Source organism: Drosophila elegans, unplaced genomic scaffold, assembly GCF_018152505.1.
Source record: "Drosophila elegans isolate 14027-0461.03 unplaced genomic scaffold, ASM1815250v1 contig_814, whole genome shotgun sequence".
Lineage (NCBI taxonomy): Eukaryota > Metazoa > Arthropoda > Insecta > Diptera > Drosophilidae > Drosophila > Drosophila elegans.
Genome location: NW_024546167.1, coordinates 5,021,822 through 5,045,854, shown reverse-complemented (window position 1 = coordinate 5,045,854; position 24,033 = coordinate 5,021,822). Strand labels below are relative to the sequence as shown.

Here is a 24,033-nt window from a genome sequence, read left to right as displayed (position 1 = left end):
TGAAACGTTTTTAATTTTCCTACTTTGTTGAACTCAACATTTAATATGCATAAACTAACGGCGGTGGTAAATAAATGAAAAGAAATTTAAAAAAAGGAATATGGCTGAGATGTATGCTTATTACGAAATACTTTCAAGTAAACTATAATAACACCATATGACTTTTAATATACTAATAAAAATTCTTATTAAACCTAAATGGGGGTAGTTTTTTTTAACGATTTAATTTTTAGAATCTTCAACGTATTTAAGGCTCTAATAGCATTAATACGCATTTAGCCTAGTGCGCATTTATTTACTCAGGGATTCCCATGAGGCTAAATGGCGCATAAAAAAAAAAATGCTATTAAAAGTCATTAGCCGAATTGATTCGTTTTAATTATGGCATTTATTTTAAACGCGGCTCTTAGCTTTATATGAGTCCCCTGTGTAAGTAAATGCGCATTAGGCTAAATGCGCTTTAATGCGCCAATGGAATCAGGCCATACAAAATTATCTTGAGTGACTTTTTCAGTGATGCCACTTAGGGGAAAAACGATACATTTTTGAAACTACGGAGCACCATTGACCTCCAAACAGCGCCTTGATCACACTTTTCTAAAAAAGATTTATACCCTGGCCTTGGCTATTAAAAATTTGGATAGCCGACATGCAAGTTTAAATTGTTTTCGGCCAAGAATTTAGTGCTGCACTGGAAGTCCATTGTTTAATACCTAAATCCTACATAGCACATCCTAGTGGAACGGTTGGTATTGTTGACAAATTTATTATATAATTATAATTTTATACCAATGAGAAATTGTCTCTTCTTCATATAACAGCGCTAATAAATTTCTTTGTATGAATTTCTGCCTGAGGAGCCTGAGCTTCACAAAAATTAAAATGTTTTTTCTTTGTTGTCGTTAATTACTAATAACGAAACAAGTTAGCTCCGCAGATAAAATTTACAGTTAGTTTCTCTAATGCTCAAATTCCATAATTTAAGCAGCTTAGGAAATCAACCGGGAAGGGAAGTACCCTTAATTTTTGTATATATATTTTTAGTATGTTTTTTTTTTAATAGTTCAGTATTTATTTGTGAGCCGGATGGTATATTCACACTAAGCAGCTGCAGCCACACTGTCGTTGATATCGATATTTATAAAATACGATACATTTCATTTTCGAGCAGGTAATTAAACCAAAAACGCGAGAAAAACAATTAAGATGTGTGAAAATAGGCGGAATAACTAAATGCTCGCCAGGCGGACATCAACCGATCGGAGTGAGGCCATCATCGATGCCTAAAGTCGAATCAGTGGAGTGTTTAGTGGCCATTCGTGGGTGTTTCTCCGGGCAGAGGCGGAGGCCGAGCAGCGCTGCCCGCGTCGACAGCGGCGCTCCGTTCATTCATTCATTCATTCCAATCCATGATTAATGTGCGGGGAAAACGGTGCAACGTTTGATTGATACGATTGATACGGCAATCCCTGGAACTGGGCCATGCCATCAGTTCCCGGTGACAATGACAATTCATCCAAATAGACCCGTAAACACAGAGTCACAAGCTTTCAATGCTTTCAATGCCCCGCCCCTCCCAAAAATAATCGTATTCGTGCTCCTCCCCCCACCACAAAAATATTAGAAAATAACACAAAGACCTCGCCAAATTAGGCAACTTGCACCCACTGTCGTGTCTGGGCTTAATTAATTTTTTGCTTTTTGCACAACAATCTGGCCGGCCTCTAAGCCAAAACGATTCCGCCCATAAACAGGGCAAATAAACGGAAGATATCAAAGATATCGAGGCTCTCAAGTCGAATTCCGAAATACCCTTCTGTAGATTCGATATAGTCTTCCCGCAGTGTTAAACTGGATTGGAATGGATTTTGTTGTCATGTGACTGATTTTACTTCACTATCTTTCAAAACAACAAAATTATTATCAGATCGTATAAACATTTTCCTTTCCTTACAATGAATGTGATACGATTATTTAGGTATTAATAATATTTATAATATTACTGATCTACATATATAGGTGCTGCTAAAACTTTTTAATTAATGTAATATTTAAATATTGAGACTTTCAAGTCCAATTTGTTTATTGTCTTCATTTTGTTTAATATTTCACTATGTACAAAATCATTTTATTTAATAATTCTATTCAATAATAATATTGCAATGTTATTGTATTAAAAAGTCAAGTCAGTCACTAAAATCTTTGATAAAGAATCTCCAAAACATTTATTGTGGTATAAACATGTGTAATTTCTATGCAACTCACTTAACAAACTTAGTCTTATATTTGCGATACCCTTTCCTTCAACACCACAATTAATAATAATGGGCAGTGGCTTTGGGATGGGAGATGGGAACAGAATGGGAGATAAGATCGAATAGAATCCGGAGCTAATCGTTATCTTTTCTTTGCAGGAAACGCTCGCCGGCAGCGGTAATTGTGGAGCGATAGAAACGCCAGCGCCATGCCCATAGACATAGACAAAGACGCCCGACGACGACCAAGTGCCAAAAGTGAGAACCGAGCGTGAGCGACTGCCAGGATCAGGATCCGATTCGCATCCGTTTCCGAAGTCCGGAGTCCATTCGCTAGTCAACAGAGATAGAGAGAGAGAGAGAGAAAGAGAGAGGGAGAGTGATCGAGTGCCAAGCCAAGTTGCATTTAGATTGAGCACCGAGCCCGACTGATCCAGCGACATGGGCAACAAGAACTCATGCTGTGCGTACTCCAGTCCGCAGTCGGACCGCAAGTCCAAGGATCTGCCGCCGGTGTTCGAGGAGCGCCATCAGCTGTCCCATCCGCCGCACACGTCGCAGCATCAGCTGGATGGGCATGGCTCTTCGTCGGCGGTGCACCTGCACCACCATCACCATCACCATGGCCATAATCAGCAGCAGAATCAGCCAGGCGGCGGCGGCGGCGGCGGCGGTGACAACTTCGAGAATCAACAGAATCTGCAGCACATCTCCGAGCGGGAGGCGATGGAGGGCGAGGAGGATCCGTCGGTGGACCCCACGGCGGCCACCATGTTCCTGGAGCGATCCAAGGTGGAGAACGGCGGCATGACGCGCAAGCGTTCGCAGCAGCAAATTGCCCAGCAGGCGGGTGGAGGTGGAGGCGGCGTGCGGTGGCAGCACTCCCGGTGGCAATAGTTGCGGCGGAGGCGTTGGCAGCGGCACCGGCGGCGGCATGAAGAAGAGCTCCTCCTGTTCGACAATCTATCTGGATGACAGCACCGTGTCGCAGCCGAATCTAAAGAATACGGTCAAATGCGTCTCGCTGGCCATTTACTATCACATCAAGAACCGGCAATCGGACCGGCGGCTGGATATCTTCGACGAGAAGCTACATCCACTGACCCACGACCAGGTGCCGGAGAACTACGACACGCACAATCCGGAGCACCGCCAGATCTACAAGTTCGTGCGCACGCTCTTCAACGCCGCCCAGCTGACGGCCGAGTGTGCCATCATCACGCTAGTCTACCTGGAGCGGCTGCTCACCTACGCCGAACTGGACGTGGGTCCCTGCAACTGGAAGCGCATGGTGTTGGGTGAGTGTGGTTTCGACCAGATGCAGCAGCACTATTTATAATTGAATGTGTAGCTATCTTTCTTGTCATAAGCCAATCAAACTCTCATTAATTCCTAGTTTATAAGGCCCAAACATAAACGTTGATCTACTTGATTCATCAGAAAACAACTCAGTTATCAAGTAGACTCGTTTAACTCACCTAGTATTCATGGGGTTTATTGTCTATATAGAAAACCTGTGTACTGAACGGATTAGATTTTGGGACCAAATTAGATAAACAGCAATTTAAGAATTAATAGAGCTAGCCGCTTGTTCTAAAGAATTCGCGTTTTGAGTTTCGACTTGGCATTATAAAGCGGCTATTTTGGGCTATATATAGTGACCATATACCATAGAAGTCATGAGTCCCATGAGCTTTTCCGACTTGGATCAAGTAGATCATGAGTTTGAGCTGAGTTTTTGTCAAAAGGTCCTATGACTTCACTCGCTCAGGGCTCCAATTTCCAATTGCTGCCGACAAGATTGTAATACCGACTCAATAGGCCTTAATTTTAAATTAAATCCGATCAAAACTGACTGATATATGTGAATTGAAAAGAAGATTCTATTCCGTTCAGGATAAACATTTAGTTTTCAAGAGCCTTTCGTCGTAATAACTTTACATCGAAATCAAAGGACAAAATTGTACGAAATCTAAGGAAATTATTCTTAAAAAATAAATGTATAATGTTTCTATTTTGGCATTTTGTCTAAAATTCGAGTAAATAATGTTACTTTTCAAAAAATGAACCTTAATGATTAGTTATTTTGTCATGAACTCTTATTTTTTAATACTTTGATGAAATAATAGGTCTTTAGGCCAATTTAAAACCCAAACTAAAAGTGAATGCTTAGCTCAAATCTATAAGATTTTTAAAGATAGTTTTTGGCTGTAAACATTGACAAATTAAATGTACAATATATATTTAAATTAATGCAACTTTGACTGTTTTTTTGCAGGTGCAATACTGCTCGCCTCGAAGGTGTGGGACGATCAGGCCGTTTGGAATGTGGACTACTGCCAGATACTCAAAGACATAACCGTGGAGGACATGAACGAACTGGAGCGCCAGTTCCTCGAGCTGCTGCAGTTCAACATCAACGTGCCGTCGTCGGTGTACGCGAAATACTACTTCGATCTGCGGACGCTCGCGGAGGCCAACGAGCTGAACTTCCCCACGGAGCCGCTGTCCAAGGAGCGGGCCCAGAAACTGGAGGCCATGTCGCGGGTGATGCAGGACAAGGTCACCGCCGAGGCGCTCAAGAATGGTATCAAGAAGTGGTCCTCCATGGACAACATCAGTCAGGGCGGGCCGCGTCGCAGCGTGGCCATACTATCGTGATTTATATTAGCCAACTAAAACAGCAGAGGAACCCCATCAGCAGCAGCAGCAGCAGCAGCAATGAGTCAAGAGATCCGTATTCTGTTCTGTGTGTAGAAGTCCGTAGGTCCGATCGATTCTGTATTTTGAGAACCATATAGCTCCGTTTAGCCGCTAATTCAGATTCAGGTTTTTAGCCAGCATCCCCCATGCCCACAGCTAAAATATGTGCAGAATCACACTCTTATATAGAGTATACACACACACACACACACACACAAAACGTTTTAACCACACGTCTCGAATTAAGGACCACTTTTTACATAGAGTATATGTACATGCCAATGGATGTATATGTCTTGTAAGCGAAACTACCGATGCAGTCAAGGATTTTGGGGGGGGATTTTAATGAGATACAGATGGAGAAAGTACTATAGCAACGCGTAACCAATTGCCAAACGATAGAAAATCACAGAAAGCGCAAAGAATTGTTTGTAAAAAGGCTTAAATATTGTAATTGACTCACTTGGCCAACCTGCTGGTAAATGGCAACTAATCAATTTAATCTCAACGTCATTCACTTAGCGTTCGCTCCGCGCCCACAACATATTTCCCTGTACATTTGTTACGAATTTAACTTGTTTACTTTTTTTGACCAATTTTTCTGAATACCTTAATATGATTTCGTGTGATTCTTATAGTTTCCATTTAGCTATAGACGATGAACGATATTCATTATTCATTATTCGGCTTCAACGCCTCAGGCTTCAGGCACAAACGAAAGGGGGCGCGGCCTGCGGCAAGTTGATTTGTTTTTTTTTGTATTGGTTCTTAGCATTAGAAAAGAAACAAAAGATGAGCAAGAGTATGAAAGAGCACAGCGCAATATTAACCCAAAAGATTTGTGAGTAAATTAATGTACTAGACATATAAGGATACGAATTATATGCAAAATGTATTTTATTTTGTAATTTATTTTACGATAAAGCTAAATAAAAGCAAATCAAAGAAATAGAGTATTCCCCGTGTTTAAATAATCTTTAAATAACTTATACTTAAAATTCAAGCGAAGTTTTAAAACAATGAAATGCTATATTGCTCAATTTAATTGACACTTAAATAAATCCATATTTGGTAACAGATCTAAAAAATAACAAAGGATTAGAGGATTTGTTCTTCAAGGAAGTAAACCACATTTCAATTTTAAACTTTCTTAAACCAGCAGCACAAAATCAGCGGAAAACTAATATAATTGAATTTTTTTCCGTCATATATATACAAATATGTATGTCCCAAAATGGTAAAACTATGTTCTTACTATTTAATTAAAAACACATATTTTCAGCCATAAATCCTTAAAATAAATGTATTGTCTTACTAGCCTTTAAAGTTTATTAATAACTTCATAGCAATATTATTTTGTTTTTATGTGCCATAATTTAAGAGTTAATATTTTTTTATTTTTTTTTTTTTTTTTTTAAAATATAAAAATTTTTTTAAAGTTGGAAAAAAGAAATCAATGATATCCTGTCTTAACGGTATTACCATCGCTATTTGCGGTATTTAAGCCGGTTACACTGCTTAAAAAACATCGACTTTTGCGGGCATCGATGTTTTCGATGTTGTTAGCGGAAAATTTGAATGTTTAATTGATGTTTGAAATAAAATGTAAAATTTTAGTTTACGTACTTAACATTGCTGTAGCTAAAGACAAAGGGAAATAAAACAAACGGGTTGTTACTTCGATAAATACAAACATTTTTGTAAAACTTTAGTTTGGAATAATATATTTCGGCATATGGATTATCAAACATTTCTAACAGTAATCAAATGCACTTTGTTTGAGTGTGTAAGAATCTGGGTGAATTTAAACGGATTGTGAACAAAAAACGAAATAAATAATTATAATTCATGATTAAAAATTGATTTACACGGCGGGTTCGTCTTTAGTAGCGCGAGGGTTAAGTGGGCGAATAAAGATCCTGGAACATTCCAACTTTTTGTGCGTTCTCTCTGGCCAATCGGACGTTTTATATTAATTTGGTTGGACAAACACATATTTATATCTTTGCAGCGACAGACCAAACAAAATTAGTTCGTTACAATGATCAATTAGAATTAAATAACATTGTTTACATTTTTAACATGAGTGCAATTTAGCATAAATTAACTTTAACAGAGGGTAAGCAGTGGAGTAAAAAGTTAACAGTGTGCAAGAAACCGTGAAATATCGAATGCTAAATATCGTTAGATCCCCGCCAAACATCGATAGTTTTAAAAACATCGATGGCATCGATGTTTGCATCGGTGTTTCGCCACCTCTAGCTCTTCCGCCCGCAACTAAAACTACAAACTGGATTCGCGTTAAATGTTAAGAAAATAAAGACACCGAACTAATTAATGAGCCAAATATAAGTGAACAGTGCGCGCAATGTCGTTAGTGACTAGTTGGCAGTGAAAGAAAAGATCGGGAGGGATAACATAGATCGCCAATAAGCAATTCGTGAACAGCGTCTGCCGAGGGACGCTGCTGCAACCAGAAAAAGGAGTGGTAGCTTAGCTGCTCGTCTGTACTGTGGATAAAACAAACTCGAACGCTGGTGAGTGCAATTGGAATTGGCGAGTCCTGCTCCACATTCAAATTGGCCAGTTGGACCCGGTCGAAATTGTGTGCTTAACCATTTTGCCGCCTTTTTGTGCCCAAGCCCCGAAAAAGCAGCACCAGTGAGGGGGAGGGGGAGAGAACGAAAGACAGCGAATCGTTAATAAGAACAACGCAATCGCACACACACATATACAGGCTGTAGCACGCATTGTATCTGTATCTTGCGGTGTCTCTCGTGCTCGCTCTCTCGCTGCCTCCACACCTCTTACCAGCGCTGCCCATTCAGCTGTTTTAAAGCCAGATTCGACAATTGCACCAATTGCAGGTTGACACCTTCTTGGTCAAATGCAGGTGTAAAAAGTCAATTGAATTTTTAAAAATAAGGCATACAATATTGAAACAATGAATCTTATTCAAGACCTTAGTTCCCTTTCTTACATCTTTTGAAGTTGGTTTCTCGAATTTGTGTTAATACTTTTCTTGCCAAAAACAATTAATAAATTCATTTTCTTGGTGTCTGTTGTTATCCTATTGGCATTTGGCCCGCGAAGCGATTATGAAAATGAGACAAAGACAGCTAAAAAAAGAAACTTAATTAAAGCAAAACCTAATTATTTGAACGATAATTAGTATAGTAAGCATTACTTTTTCTTACTATTACTGCGTAAAAAGGATGCCCAAATAACCAAATCAAACATAATTAAAAAAAACAATAGAATAATTGTTAAATTGGGTTATGTTTTTGAACAACATTCTTGTAACCAAATATTTTTTGAAGATATTAAAGCATATTTAAAATACTAGCTTGTGAAGTCAAAAAAACAAATAATTAGTTTTATTTGCTTGTCTGTTAAGCAAAAACAGTGGTACCAAAAATGATTTGTGTTATTACCTATTACCTTACAATGCACTGATTAGTCAATATTGCAATTTAACATTATTATGATTATTGCGCTTTTAAGGGTCATTTGTCCTACCTGAACTAAAAAGTAAGCTTTTATCAAGATCTGCACAGATCAAATTTGTCGATTACTTGTGTTTTTTAAGCATGGACTATAAATGCATTTGTTACATTTGTTTTCGTAGTTTGGTAGAGGTGGAGAAACTGTTTGTTTGGGACCAGTTAAAAAAACCCGCATCCCAACAAACCTTCTCGACCATATACAGCAGATCGCCTTTAATATAAAAAGAATGAATAGTTTTTAGAACTTTATTTCTCTGCAGCTTCGTGCGAGTCGTAAAGGGTATTTAGTCAGGTTGGCAAACTGATTTCCGACCGTCTACTGTTGTGAACAAGCTCCTATTTTTATGCAAGAACAAGCATATAAATAAATAAAAGTATTCGATGTTGGCAACGATGTTTCTCCCTCTTTAGCCCAAATACTAATAAGATTATCAAAAAATGAAGTTTTTAACTTTAAATAAACTGAGCTACTAGATCGTCTCGCCAAACCGGCTGCACTGACTCTCTGCCTCTCCCGCCGGACTTTTGTGCTTTCGTTTCGGGCGGCAGCCCGAACCGAACGCGGCGCACGAAACGAAGAACTTTACATCGGTCGCCTTTGCCTGCTCGCCTTCTGCTGCCTCCGCGTCTCATTGAGTTTTCAGTTTTCAGTTTGCTTTGCTCTGTTCGTCGTTCACCACCGCCTCTCACCCGCGCGGCGTTTCGATTCTGATTGCCACTACTGTTGCACACACACACACGCGGGAGAGTGTGCCCGCCACCACCACCATTGCAATATCAAGTAATTTTCATATACTGGCGTCATAAGAACAACCGTACTTTTTAAAGCTTGTAAAACTGCAGTGTGGGAGGAAGGGGAGGGGTGGCTGAGGGGCTGATTGGAAACAATTGTGTTTATTTGTGAAATTCGCAGGCAAAAAGAATGCGAGAAATATTAATCAAATGACTTTGCGGTCGACTTTGCTACCAGTGTATTGGTGCGTGAGAGTGTCTGTGTGAGCTGCGCACATCCACAGCCACAGAGTTCCCATTAACGTCATCATCGTGTCATTCTTGCAAGTTGAGAGAGAGGGGAGACGCAGGGTTGCATTTTTAAGAAATTTATTAACATTATGGCACTTTAGGCGATCGGTTACTCTCTTAAATTGGCACTTTTCGCCGCCATATGTTATGTTTGAACCAAACTCACGACTCCTGTGCCTTTTCCTATTGTGTGTCGGTGTGGGTTTTGTTTAACAATTATGAAATGCACACTAATTGGCTGTAATGAAAATGTGACTCTCCAGCTCGATCCACCTCCTCATTCTCTCCTTTCCAATTCACCGCTCTCTCGCTCGAAATTTGAGCGACAGCCAAACAAAATTAAAAATAAAAAGCGGCGGCAGCGGCAATAATTATAACTATAACTCGAGTTTCGGATCGGCATATAGAATGGGAGCCAAAAGGCAAAACTTGTATCGACGCGCCGCCTGTACTCGTTCCTCTCTCTCGCTCTTCGCTACGCTCTCAGCTTTCATTTTTTGTCTCGCCTCGCTTTATTTTGTACTTACGCTTTGCGATTCAATTCGTTTTTATTGGTTTTCCGCTTTAGGCGGCTGGGAATTGTACGTAGCGTCGTTCGTGCAAAACGTTGTTGTTGGTCGGCGAGGGGGTTGGGGGTTCAATGAATAATGAGAGACAATGTATGGCAAAGAGAGCAGGAGAGAGAGGGAGAGAGGAAGAGAACAAAAAAAGCAAAGCCGTGTACAAAAGTGCACGAAAAGCAATGGGCAAGGGAAAGAAGAGGAGGAGGCGGAACAGCAAGAAAGATACAACTTTTTTCCCTGCTGGCAGCCGAAAGCAAAGCAAAGACAGGGAGAGAAAGAGGAGCGGCAGAAGCAGAAGAGCCCCCCGTCTAGATTCTAGAAGAAAAGCAGAAAAGACTGGCGGAGATGCACGCACATACAGCTCTTCTAGATATAGATACAATTAATTTGATTTGTTAGCACCACTACGAATGGGGAATAGTTGGAAATGTAAAATTTGCAATGCCCCCGCCCCTTCCAGTTCCCAATTCCATTTCCTTTGCCTTTCCAATTAGAGTTAGAACATTTTTGCTCTTCTTTCCACGCAGACGCAGCTTTAGTTTAGATGTGTTTGTGACTTTTGCATATATTGACTGCAAATAAATTTTCGCTTGATTTGCTTCCCACATCCACCATTCATGTGTGTGTGTGCGTGGAAGTGGAACCAAAACCCAAACTAAAACTGAATCTGAATCTGAAACTGGAAGCAAAGGGAAAAGGAAAAGGGGAAGACTGTACCGCGGCCGTTCGTACTTTTCGCGTAAACATAAACACCGCAAACAAACTGTTGCTCACTGGTTATTATTGTTGCCATGCCTCCTTTCTCATTTCTGCTTGCAGGTGGCCCCAAAGGAACGTCCATATATCCATATAAATATACTCTAAGTCCGCTCCTGGCGAGCCCCCCAGAAAGAGGCAGAATCGGGCCAAAAAGAGAACCACATGAGGTAAGTGATTTCAATTGCTTTCACATCAAAATACAGGGTGACTTTGTCGCTCACCACCCAAAGGGGTTATTCAACCCCATTCATTTCGGAATATTTTATTGTGCCATATGGTCAATTGTTTCTGCTAAAAAAAACTGCGTTTTCAAAATTATAATCCTTTCTGTACAAAAAGGGTGTTTCTGATTCTTTGGAAACTTTAATTACGCATATTAATGTTTAGGTTAAATATGTATTAGCTAGAACGTTTTTGTTCCGGTTTTTGTTAGAAATATTAAAAAAAAATGTTAAAAAATTAAATTGTATGGGTTTTTTTTCTTACAGTTGGTAGAAAACTAATAAAACAAACACAAAAACTTTATTTTTTATTATTCTAAATTTCAATTTTTTTTTGTTATATAAAAAATTAAAAAAAGAAAAAGAGGAAAAATTGTATTTTTTAATTTTACGTGTCTATCTAATAAACCATTCTGTGTTTATGCCATTTTAATTTTTAGAAGACGAAGACTTAAATTTAATTAAATTAAGAAATTAGTTAAACTAAAAAGTTAAAAAGGACGCTTACATTCTGTGGCTTGACGGGCTGTTCTTAAATTGATATAATTGATAAAATATTCATTTTTTAAGGCCAGAAATCACAGAAATGTACATTGATCATTTAACCAAGTGCTAAGGTTTTTGACCCGGGTTTGCGGTTTGCAATTGATTAATTCGTTTTATAGCTAAGCTTGAGTTACAGTTACATTTATAGGGGGAGGATGGGAGGTCCACCCCGTTTGCAGATTGGACCATTTGTCTTGTGTTTTGTTCTTGGCTTCATCAGCACTTTACATGCCTGAAACCCGCCCACTTTTTCTTGTTTTTCTGCCCGGGCTTGGCCCTGCACACACACTTGTGCGTGTGGAAGATGTATGCATTTGCACACACATATCCTATTCTATTTTCCTACCTCACCACATTAAAAGTGGCGCCCTTTTTTGGTGTCCTTTCTCCCGTTCTGCGCTCTTCTCGATGTTTGCTGAATTATTTGCTCCAGAAAAACAAGAGAGTGTGAGAGAGCCCTCTTCTCTCGCCTCCTTTTCCTTAGCCTGTAAGCTGTAAGCTGTAACTGTAAAGCGCTTAGCAAAAAGGGACAAAACCAGGACCTATGCAAACACTCCCCTCCTCTCCCGCTCATGCGCGGGCTTTTCCTTTCTCCCCCTCTCTCTTACTCTCTCATCCATCTTTAATTCGCAGCTAGGTTTTTCCAACACACGCACACACTTACGCGTTGTCTTTAATCGATTTGTACTTCTTGATATTTACATTACATCCCCCGGCCCCCACTCTACCCCCTTTTCTCGGTGCGCTCTTTCTCTCTCTCTCCCTGCTTGCATACTCTGATTGGATATCTAAATCCTGGATCCTGCCCCTCCCTCAGTTTACCAGCCTCAAAATCCAATCTCCACTCCCTTTTTTTGTGTCTCTTGTCATTCCTCTTCCTGCCTTTTGCCATTTACAATTTATATAAAGTTATTTCATTGTGCTCACTCTGGTTTTGGCTCTTCTGCTTCTGCTGATGAAGACATAGCAATGTGGGTGTGTGTTGGTGTGGGTCCTGTGGTCCGCTAATGGGCAATTTATATCACTTTTAATGCCCAGCAGCAAAATCAATAAAACGAAGAGCTTCCCAACATCTTTTTACGAAGATTAGTCCTGGGTGATAATTGTTTGCGAGTGTGTGTTTGTGTGTTAGGGCTCAACTGTACTTGTGTAATGTGTGTACACACATGCAGATGGCATTTGCATTGTTAAAGGGTTAACGGTCGCACATCTTGCTGCAAATCCTTTATGTCCTTCAGCAGCAGAATCCCAACAACATGCCGTCGTGTGACCAACACCCCCGCCGTAGGTTACCTTTTGTCCGATTGTTGGTCAGAGCAAAATTTGATTTTTAAGGACGTTTTGGCGGGGCAAACGCCTTAAGGTATGCAGTGTAGGTTATAATAAGCAGTTTTATATTATTTTAACAAGCTTATTTTGGAATGATTTAAAGCCATTGACTAAATCTTATAGCATGGACTAAAATATTAGGACCGAAATAGATTTTGTTTAGTTTTTAAAATTGAAATCGAAAATTAAATCGATTATAAGGGATTTTGTAAGAACCTAATTAGTTATATTCATTAGTTATTAATAATAAACTACCATTAATTTTAACTGCTTTTATAAAGAAGGTGTATGACTTTTTATTGGTTCGATGTCCTTTGTTGTTTTTCTTTATTTGTTAGAAGCTGAACACTTCGAAAAGAACGAACAAAAATTTCAAAAAATGCCTAATAACATAAGTTTGATTTGATTTATGAACATAAGACTTCTTTCTCATATTAACCTTTAATTTAACGATAAAAAGGAATAGTTACTAATAAGAATGAAGAAAAAAATGTTCAAATATGCTTAATAATATCATCCATTATCTAAATCATTTTACACATACACTTTTCCTTAATCCAATAGATTTGATTTCTATAAATTTTATCCATTTTCCAGGTGAACGACAGAAATTGGCTGTGCGCCAATCACACACTCACACGGATCAACTGTTACAGTAGCAACACCACAACCACCACCACCACCATCCCCACAGGAGCAACAGCAACAGCAGCAATTTCATGGTAATTGTCCCCCGTCAGCGTCGAAAGAAAAGACCAAGAAAAATACCTAAGCGGCCAGAGATTAAGTGACACCACCTCTCCACCTTCCACTTGCATTTTTTGTTTGTTGTAGCCACGCTCAGCGAAAGCAGTCGACAGCAGCAACAACAGCAATATGTAGGCGCTCCACAGCAACACATGAATTACAACCAAGAACAGCAGCAACAACAACAACAGCAACAACAAGAACCCCAACAACAAACCAATAATTCCCAAAACAACACAACAACAACAACAACATTAATAAGACATATAGAAATCAGGGAAAAAGCAACGCCACAACGATAGCCCGGATCTGGACACAAGAATGCAGCACGTGAGCGCTGCTAGCTCGGTGCCATCGGTAGTAGCCCCTGTAGTGACCACTGGTGGGACGACAATCACCTTGGGCGGTCCACCGCATCTCCCCAAATCGGAGCACAAAGAGGATGGCAAGCCGCCGCACGGCATTGAAATGTACAAGGTGAACATCGAGGACATTTCGCAGCTCTTCACCTACCACGAGGTCTTTGGCAAGATCCACGGCGATGTGGTCAATCATCAGTTGGCGGCGGCCCACGGCGGACAGTTGCCACCACCGCCGCCGCTGCCGCCGCAGGTGCACAGTCATGCGGCGAGTGCGGCGGCAGCCGCAGCAGCAGCGTCCACAAACAACGCCGCCGTTGCAGCGGTAATGGCCTCGGCGAATGCGGCAGCGGCCGTCGCGGCAGCCGCCTCGGCGGCGGGCGGGGGAGGAGGACTACCGCCGGCCACCAGCGGCAATGGGGGCCAGCAGGTGACGGTGACGACGACCAGCAGCTCGACGAGCAGCGGCGGGAGCACCACCAGTGGGGGCACCACGACCACGGCGGGTGAGTTGCTTTTGCCTAAAATGGAGGGCGGCATTCATGGCGTGGACGGCAGCGGCAATGGCGGCGGCGGGCAGAACGTGGCGCTGGCGCCGGACGGGACGCCCATTGCGACGGGGACGCACGTCTGCGACATCTGCGGCAAGATGTTCCAGTTCCGGTACCAGTTGATCGTGCACCGGCGCTACCACAGCGAACGGAAGCCGTTCATGTGCCAGGTGTGCGGCCAGGGGTTCACCACGTCGCAGGATCTGACGCGCCACGGCAAGATCCACATTGGCGGGCCCATGTTCACCTGCATCGTGTGCTTCAATGTGTTCGCGAACAATACGAGCCTGGAGCGGCACATGAAACGGCACTCGACGGACAAACCGTTCGCCTGCACCATTTGCCAAAAGACCTTTGCCCGCAAAGAGCATCTGGACAATCACTTCCGCTCGCACACGGGCGAAACGCCCTTCCGTTGCCAGTACTGCGCCAAGACGTTCACGCGCAAGGAGCACATGGTCAACCATGTGCGCAAACACACGGGTGAGACGCCACATCGTTGCGATATTTGTAAGAAGTCCTTTACGCGCAAGGAACACTATGTTAACCACTACATGTGGCACACTGGTGAGTGTGATTGATTGGTGGGGGCGGACAATGCGAGCGGCGAGCGCCACAAACAAATAGACAGATCAGAATCTCTCAGAACCAACTCAGAACCAAAAACTCCAAGACCAACTCCAAGTCAGACCAAATTATATCCAAATATAGAGTACAAGAACAACAACAGCCATCACCACATCACACCAACCAAGAACCAAAATCAAAAAATTCAACCAACCAAACCAAAAACCAATCAAAAAATAGAAAAAAAAAAAAAAAAAAAAAAGAATTGACAACAAGCACCGCAAAAAATTTATATAAACTTCATCGTGCGTCCTACGTCTTCTTCCTTCCACTCTCTCTCACACACTCTTCTATCTCGCTCATCGCTTGTGCTTCTTCTAACCGCCAACTCCCACAGTCCCACCCACTGTACTTACACAGAGAGAAAAACTATTACCTTAAATTGGTACTTGTCCTTGCAAAAGTATCTCGTTTATCTGGGAATCACTCGAAACATACCAACTCTTAAAAGTTACATTTTGTTTCATTCAAAACATAAACATTCACATTAATTAATACCAATGTCTGAAAAATAATTTTTTACTATAATTACAACTTTATGAAATGGTTTGAACTTTAGAACCTTTTTTCAGAGCTGAAACTAGCATTGTATTTATTTATTAAAGCAAGGGATATGTTTGAAAAGAATGTTTGTTGCTAAGTTTACGGCACCTTAGTTATTGTTTTTTAATCTTTAGAGTTTGAGGAACGATCTAAAGCCTTATTGTTCGGTTTTTTTTCTCTGTGTCAACTAACGCTTAATGCGAGCAAATCTCCAGAGAATTGGAGATCGCTTCGCGCCTAATCCCGCTACAAAATCAAAAGAAAACACGCTCACTCGCTCATACCGCTCCATTTCCCCCCAACCATGATCTCTGCATCACACATCCCCAGCTTCACCAAATCTAAATCATGCTCACATGCACCACCAATCCAAACACTTCATCCAGTGCTCGCTCCACTCCACTATTCCACGTCCACGACCACGTCCACGTCCAAGTCCAAGTCCATGTCCAATCCTTCACTCCCGATCGATTCGATATTTAATGCCTGTGTAACTTTGTCTACGCTCTCTCTGCTGTCGAACAGGGTGCCCAAAAAGCAAAGAAATGTCAAGAAAGTAATGAAAAAGTTCGTTGTTGCTGCTTGTCGATTGCCAACGTCTCTGTGTAACTGCGACATTAAACACATTCAATCACACAAAGCAATTGGAACACACACAACAACACAAGACATGCCACACACCATACACACACACACTCACACATCCCAGCTCACCTGCATAATTATCTGCTATGTAGGGATCTATCAGTACCCTTTAGCTCTTTGGCGAAACTTTCTTCCGGGACTGCACGTTCCACCACCAAAAAAAAAAAAAAAAAAAAAAAAAAAAATAAAAGCATCCTGAAGACCAGCATTGAGTCGAAGCAGAGTTGACAGGCACACACAAAACAAAACACACATCCAATGAACATCCACACCACATACAATCCACACCACATCTGACACCACCACCACGCCCACGTCCATATGCCCGAGCCAGCAGCCTCCGTTCGCTTCGTTCGTTCGAAACCACAACAACGCAAGCCACGGCCAGTTTCACACCAAACAGCAAAAAAAAAAAAAAAAAAAAATTTACCAAATTGAAAAGAAAGATTTAAATACAAAACCCACCCATCCACGCAACCACCCAATCACCACCAAACAAAATAAAAAAAAAAAAAACACAACGGTGCGCGCGGATGGGTTGGGGGATCTGAAATTTTGTTTTTTCTCAGTCTCGATTCGCCACTATTTCTCCAAACGTTTCGCATCGATCCTTTTGGGGAAATAGCTGCAAAGTGCGAGCTATACAACGTATATGTATGTGTATATGTATATGTATGAGAAAAAAGAAAATGCTTGCGCTAATGCGAATGCGATTTTGTCTTGTCGAACGAGATCAAACGCCATTCCCTCTATACAACAATTCCGTTCTGTTCTGCTACCCTCTTCCCTCTCCAAAATGCAGGTCAAACGCCACACCAGTGCGATGTCTGCGGCAAGAAATACACGCGCAAGGAGCACCTAGCCAACCACATGCGCTCCCACACCAACGAGACGCCGTTCCGTTGCGAGATCTGCGGCAAGAGCTTTAGCCGCAAGGAGCACTTCACCAATCACATACTCTGGCATACAGGTAAAGAGACAAAACGAATCGTAAGCCCGATCATCCCCGATCCTGATCCCGATACAGAACAAGATTTAGATCCTGATTCAGATCCAGATCCAGTTCCCCGCTAATAATTCCTTCCAGCTACTACAGTCCACAACACATGAAAATTCTCGTTTACACAGACACTTGGCGGCGCAATGGCTGCAAGAGCAGCGATAACGAACTCTCGCTAGGATTGGGGGTTGGGAATCCACGGTTCTTTTGAAGATCAGCCTGGTATTTAGTTAGTTTTTTATTAAAGCCTATTTATATTTTGGGCTAAAATATGTCAATATTAAAGAAAATTGATTGATACTTATAATAACTATGATAAGACCTAATCCCTTTACGTTTAATTCACTTGATAAGCAATGCATATATCATGTTCAGGTACATAAAAAACTAGTTTCAGAAAGTACAGAGTTGATAGGACGGCATTAACTTAATATACAAAATTTAAAATTAAAGTTTTGTTTGAATAATTAAAGTGAAAGTATTCTTTTTAAATACCAGGTGTCTTTTAGGGGACTATATCCATCTTATAGCATTTGGCTAATTTCGCTTCGGCTACTTAATATAGCTGCCATTTCTAGTTGAAAATAAAATAAGCCAAAATCAAGATAATGTATTGATAATTCTATTAAGGGAAACAATAGTTAGTGCTTGGGGTTAATAAAAGAGCTCTTACTTTCCGCAAATATATATTTTTTAAAATCTGCTAGTATTTGTGTAATAGACATATTAATCGCAGAGGCTGTGAGTGAACCCGTCGACAGAAGCAAGCCACGCCAGGTGTCCAGTGACCCGCATCCAGCTAGTTAGCTAGCTAGCTAGTTAGCTAAGCTAGCTAGTTAGACCATACCATGACCGACCGCCCACCAGTTCCATGGCGATGATTACTAATCTCTAAACGTTTTCTCGTCCCATCCGCGCGACACACACACACTCATTTGCCACGCAAGCAGGCGAGACGCCGCACCGGTGCGACTTTTGCTCCAAGACGTTTACGCGCAAGGAGCACTTGCTAAACCACGTGCGCCAGCACACGGGAGAGTCGCCGCACCGCTGCTCCTACTGCATGAAGACGTTCACGCGCAAGGAGCACCTGGTCAACCACATACGCCAGCACACGGGTGAGACACCGTTCAAGTGCACGTACTGCACGAAAGCGTTCACGCGCAAAGATCACATGGTTAATCATGTACGGCAACATACAGGCGAGTCGCCGCACAAGTGCACCTATTGCACTAAGACGTTCACGCGCAAGGAGCACCTGACGAACCATGTGCGCCAGCACACGGGCGACTCCCCGCACCGCTGCTCCTATTGCAAGAAGACCTTCACGCGCAAGGAGCACCTGACGAACCATGTGCGCCTTCACACGGGCGACTCGCCGCACAAGTGCGAGTACTGCCAGAAGACGTTCACGCGAAAGGAGCATCTCAACAACCATATGCGCCAGCATTCAAGCGACAATCCGCACTGCTGCAATGTCTGCAACAAGCCGTTCACGCGCAAGGAGCACCTGATCAATCACATGTCGCGGTGCCACACCGGCGACCGTCCCTTCACCTGCGAGACGTGCGGCAAGTCGTTCCCGCTCAAGGGTAACCTGCTCTTCCATCAGCGCAGTCACACCAAGGGCCAGGAGATGGAGCGACCCTTCGCCTGCGAGAAGTGCCCCAAGAACTTCATCTGCAAAGGTGAGTGTGTGAGTGCGCTCTTTGATTGCTGCTCTGCGTTGCATGCATCCAGTGGAGGCACGCGTGGCGTGGCGTCAGCATAGTGTCCCAGCCCCCAGCCCCCAGCTCCAGCTGCAGTCACAATCCAAAGAACCCGAAACCGAAACCGAAACCGAAACCTGATCATCCCCCCATCCTGCCCACACCAGTTGCTGTTTTGGGGATTGCTCTCACATCGTTTTGGGTGTCACGTCTAGTCAGAAAAGTACAAAACATTTGTTATCTTTTAAATTGTTTATTTTTGATGCGGCAAACGATACTTTTTTGTGTGTGTTTATTCAATACTAACAGCCTTTGTTTACCATTTAACAGTAGCAAGTGAAATCTCAGCAAAAATGCCATTATCTTGTATACAATTGTTTAGTAGCTGACTTGAGAAGAAAACTTATTCTTAACACCATTGGCTTATTTAAGCCAATTATAAAAATACATTTTTTATCCATATCTATCTTATCTATAACAATAATTTAATCATTGGATCAGATTCAGAGATTTTGTATACCTATGTAAAAAAAATCAAAAATCATCTACTAAAACCATCAAGTTAACTATACAATTAAATTAAAAAGGGTTTTTGAGTACTTAAAAAGAATTCTGACCAGACGCAAACCCCTCTTGAAACTAATTTGAATGCAGACAGCGAACTGTGAGATCGAGCCCCCAAAAATTGACCCGAACCGTTTTCGAAATTCAAGATCCCCGACGATCAGATCTTCATGTCGCTTCCATTGTCCGTTTCGCAGGTCACTTGGTCTCGCACATGCGCTCCCATTCGGGCGAGAAACCGCACGCGTGCACTCTGTGCAGCAAGGCGTTCGTCGAGCGCGGCAATTTGAAGCGCCACATGAAGATGAATCACCCGGATGCTATGATGCCGCCACCACCCGTGCATCCGCATCCGCAAATACCGGCTGGCGTGCTGACGCAAGTCAAGCAGGAAGTGAAACCGATCATAAGTGAGTCGGCAAACACGACTGCGCTGGCGCAAGCGAGTCTCCGCGTGCCCAAGTCGCCCAACTCATCCGGTCCTCCTACCGTTTCAGTTCCCCACCACTCGGCGACCACCACCATGCACACCATCCAGCAGATCACAGCGGGCGCAGCGGGTGGAGCCGGTGCCGTGCAGCTAACACCGGGCCTGGTGCCCCTGGTCACCTCCACGCTCATCTCGCACAACGCGGCCGCCCAGCAGCAGTCGCAGAAGCAGCAGGCAGCGGCCGCAGCAGCTGCCCAGCAGCAGGCCGCTGCAGCGGCTGCTGCGCAGCAGCAAGCAGCCCAGCAACAGGCGGCTGCCGCCCACCAGCAACACCAGCAGCAGGTGGCCGCCCAGCATCAGCAGCAGGCGGCAGTGGCCGCCCACCAGCAGCAGCAACAGCAGCTGCAGCAGCAGCAGCAATTGCTGCAGTTGTCCATCCAGCAGGCGGCGCACCATCATCAGCAGGAGCAGCATCGTCAGCAACAACAGCAGCAGCAGCAGCAACAGCAGCAGCAGCAACAACACCAGCAGCAGCAGCAGCACCACCAGCAGCAGCAACAACAGGGCCATCCACAGGCACCGCCGCCACAGCAGCAACAACAGCCGCCGCCCATCGCCCTGATCAGCGATCCCAGTGCTCTGGCACGTGCCGCCATCCAGTTGCAGCATCTGCCAGCGAACGTGGAACAGCACCCGGTTGTTTACTAACAGTAGCCCCTCCTGCACGGCTACACTCCCACCACAGCCCACTCCAGCAGCACGACCAGCACCTCCATAGCCGCCACAGCGGCCACTGCGTCGACGCAAGCGGCGTGGTGAGGCCACCGTGCAACAGTGCCAACGTGCCACCAGTGAGCCCGTGGGCTAGTGATCTAGTGATCTAGTGAGCTAGTGATCTAGTGAGCCGAGCTGATGCAACATCTCTAAATAGGACACACACAACACACAACATAACAAGCACACCACCCCATATACGCAGCTAGTTGTATGTACAATAGTTTTAGCAGCGCGCTGGTTACGCAGATCTGTGGCTCCACACGAGACAGTGAGTGGTATGTTGGGGTTTTCGATTTGTAGGGTGTGTCGATTTTTATTGGGCAAACACAGTCTAACCATTTTATCTCAGTAAGTGCAAGTGCAATATCGCTTTTTAAACAGTTAACGAAAAATATTTAATACGGGATGCCAAGGAAATGCCTTAACATTCAAAACAAAAGACAAGGTGACAATGTGGACTTTTCTTTCAAGACTTCTGTGGCATCCCTGTATTTTTATCAACATTTTGACAATGCTTTTATTCTTGATTTATTTTTTTAGACTTTTAAAATCCTAGAGAAGAAATTCCAATTTGTAAACGTTTTTGTTCCCCTAAAAATCGAGACACCCTATTAAGTCAAATACAGCAGATTTCGCTCTGTATTTCCAAATGCAATACGGGCTCGTCAATGAGCCATCTTTGTCAGTTGCCAATCAATCGCAAGCAAATCAAAGTCAATGCTCCTCTACTAGTCTGCCGCCGCCAGCTTTAACGTGCAATACGAATCATCTCATAGTTTGTTCTCTCTCCCTTGTGTATCTTTAATGCTTAGGCGCTTAGCGTCTAATTTTATTCACGTGTTTTCTACATTTCTGAAATGTGTGCCAGGCGGCGCGTGATTTTGGGTGGGTCGATCGATAGGTTCTCAAGTGATTGATCCGATTGTCATTTAGCTGTGCTCAGTGCTGCCATCGATCGCGAGGACTGTTCGACCCAGCCACTCTTCTCGCTAGACACTTCAAAGAAGGGGTTTTGGTGGGCGTAACCAGCGAAAGCGCATCATCTTGTATTTTTTATTGTGTTTTGGACTAAGTTATGATTATTATACCCATACGGAGCGACATTCATAGAAAGCATCCTCATCATACATAAACATATGCAGATATGCATAGGCATACGATTATAATATTATATATACTTTATAGTTTGTAAATAACACGCAACAAGACCCTTGGAAATCTATCGAAAATTATTATCACGATTGTATTATTTTGTGCATTTTCCAAGGAGGATCATTGAAAACGAGCAAAAAAACACGCGTACACCTTCACATATATTGGCCAAGTGTAGTCCTTAACCCCCAGTTTACAATGTCAAGTCCCTGCTGTGGGGCTGTGATTTTGATTATGAGATATATATATATATATATATTATTATATGACAGCGGAAAAAGAAGCAGCAGCAGCATAACAGCAGCCACAACTAACGAGATAATGAGAAGGGATTAAACAAGAATTATTATATTTAATGTTAGTTGAACTACTAAAAGTAATAATTGAGAACGTGGATCGCAAAATTGATGATAATGATAAAGTGGGACGCATCGCAGCGTCGGCCAGCGAGTAGTTTTTAGTTGGGCGTTGTCGCCCAATCATTATGATTACAATTACAATTATGATTATGATATATGAATACTAAACCTATAACAACAAGTTATTACCCCACTATTAAAGTTAACAAACAACAACAACAACCCATATATATATATATATACGACTAGGCACAACTCTAAAATTAATTATAACCCTTAACTGTGCTTATGTTGAAAACAACAAACACTAAGATCAAGTTAAAGTCGTAACGAAATAAATGAAAGAGAAACCATTAACGAGAACGCCCCAAGCGCCACAAGCAACAACATATCTGCTTTAAATTTTACAAAAAAAAAAAAAAACTTAAAATCTAAAAAAAAAACAAATACCAATATATTAAACACGAGTCAACGTTTAATAATTTAAAGAGGAAACACCACACACACTGACAGACGAACACAAAACCAACACATTATACTTCCTTTTAAATGCAACATTTTACACATTTAATTGTCATGAATTAAATGATTAAAATACGATTTAAATATAATTTAACAAACTGTAACTGTACACGAATAAACGGAAAATGTAAAACGGTTTGTTTGACCATTTGAAGACACGACTTGGTTTTATTTAACTTAATCTAATTTATTTACACTACATTTATTGGCAGCAAAGTGAACGTTTTAAATACACTAAGAATGCAGGGAACAATTAAAAATTGTAAAAAGAAAATCATCATTGAAACATTCAACAAGTGCAAGTATTTTGCTTTAACACACATTATACATATATGAGAACTCTTGATTTTGGAAACACACAGTCGCAAACACTATCATACGTCTATAATTATGTAGTTGATTATCCGTGTTAGTTTTCGGTGTTTTTTCGGATTTTTGGTGATGTGTATAGAGCGCAGTATATAAAACACATATAGAGATATATATTATTGTACGAATATTAACAAATATATAGCGGATATGTATGTGTAGTATGCGAAAGGCAATTTTAAGTACGACTCCAAGGATAAATTCTCTTGTGTTGCAATATTAACAAAACGAAATAGTTTATTTCTAAGTTGTGTAGCACAACGCATAACGTGAGAATAGTAGTAACTTATACCCACACTCACCTGACAGACAGACAGACAGACAGACACGCACCCATTAACCTTAATTATAAATTGTTCGCTGGGAGAACGCTGAAAATGTTTCCTAATCGCAGCGAAATCGAGGAGAAATGAACAGAAGCTGAAGAAAACGCTTGGAACGCCCCAATTAACGTAAACATTAAAAGCAACAGACAGTAACAATACTAAATAGAAACAATAATGTACTATAAAGCAGATACAATACAACACTATATATACCTAAAATATATGCCTATACGACAGAAATTGGACAACAAATGAAATGCATATAAATATATATATATATATATATATGTATATTATATATAGTATATATTGTACAAGTTACGAGTAAAATGTAATTAAAATTGATGAAGTAGTAAGCACTAAACAAAAACAAATAAATGAGCAGCAAAAAACGCGCAGCATAAGCATAAAAACTGGTTTTGAGCGAAATATTTGAATGTCCTTTTCA

General features: G+C 41.9%; 2 protein-coding genes across 13 annotated transcripts; both read left to right on the top strand.

Moving 5' to 3' along the window:
- The first annotated feature begins 1,196 nt into the window (after nucleotides 1–1,196).
- LOC108138280 (cyclin-Y-like protein 1) lies at nucleotides 1,197–5,914 on the top strand. The gene is given in 4 exon segments (XM_017260435.2): nucleotides 1,197–1,264; nucleotides 2,415–3,121; nucleotides 3,123–3,553; nucleotides 4,534–5,914. Coding segments are annotated over 3 exon segments (1,239 nt in total). The 5' UTR covers nucleotides 1,197–1,264; nucleotides 2,415–2,696; the 3' UTR covers nucleotides 4,917–5,914.
- A 1,294-nt stretch (nucleotides 5,915–7,208) lies between these two features.
- On the top strand, nucleotides 7,209–23,046 carry LOC108138152 (gastrula zinc finger protein XlCGF57.1). 12 transcript variants are annotated; one of them, XM_041710638.1, is made up of 9 exons: nucleotides 7,209–7,495; nucleotides 10,870–10,976; nucleotides 13,503–13,627; nucleotides 13,740–15,129; nucleotides 17,180–17,347; nucleotides 18,325–18,495; nucleotides 18,580–19,065; nucleotides 19,848–20,060; nucleotides 20,148–23,046. In XM_041710638.1, exons 4-9 carry the CDS (start codon nucleotides 13,974–13,976, stop codon nucleotides 20,786–20,788), a joined length of 2,835 nt encoding a protein of 944 aa, XP_041566572.1. In that variant the 5' UTR covers nucleotides 7,209–7,495; nucleotides 10,870–10,976; nucleotides 13,503–13,627; nucleotides 13,740–13,973; the 3' UTR covers nucleotides 20,789–23,046. The 12 variants fall into 12 exon arrangements, with proteins under 12 accessions (XP_041566572.1, XP_041566577.1, XP_041566574.1 ...); XM_041710642.1 differs by having other exon boundaries at nucleotides 7,210–7,495; nucleotides 13,740–14,517; nucleotides 18,328–19,065; XM_041710641.1 differs by having other exon boundaries at nucleotides 7,210–7,495; nucleotides 13,740–14,517; nucleotides 18,325–19,065.
- The last annotated feature ends 987 nt before the right edge of the window (nucleotides 23,047–24,033 follow it).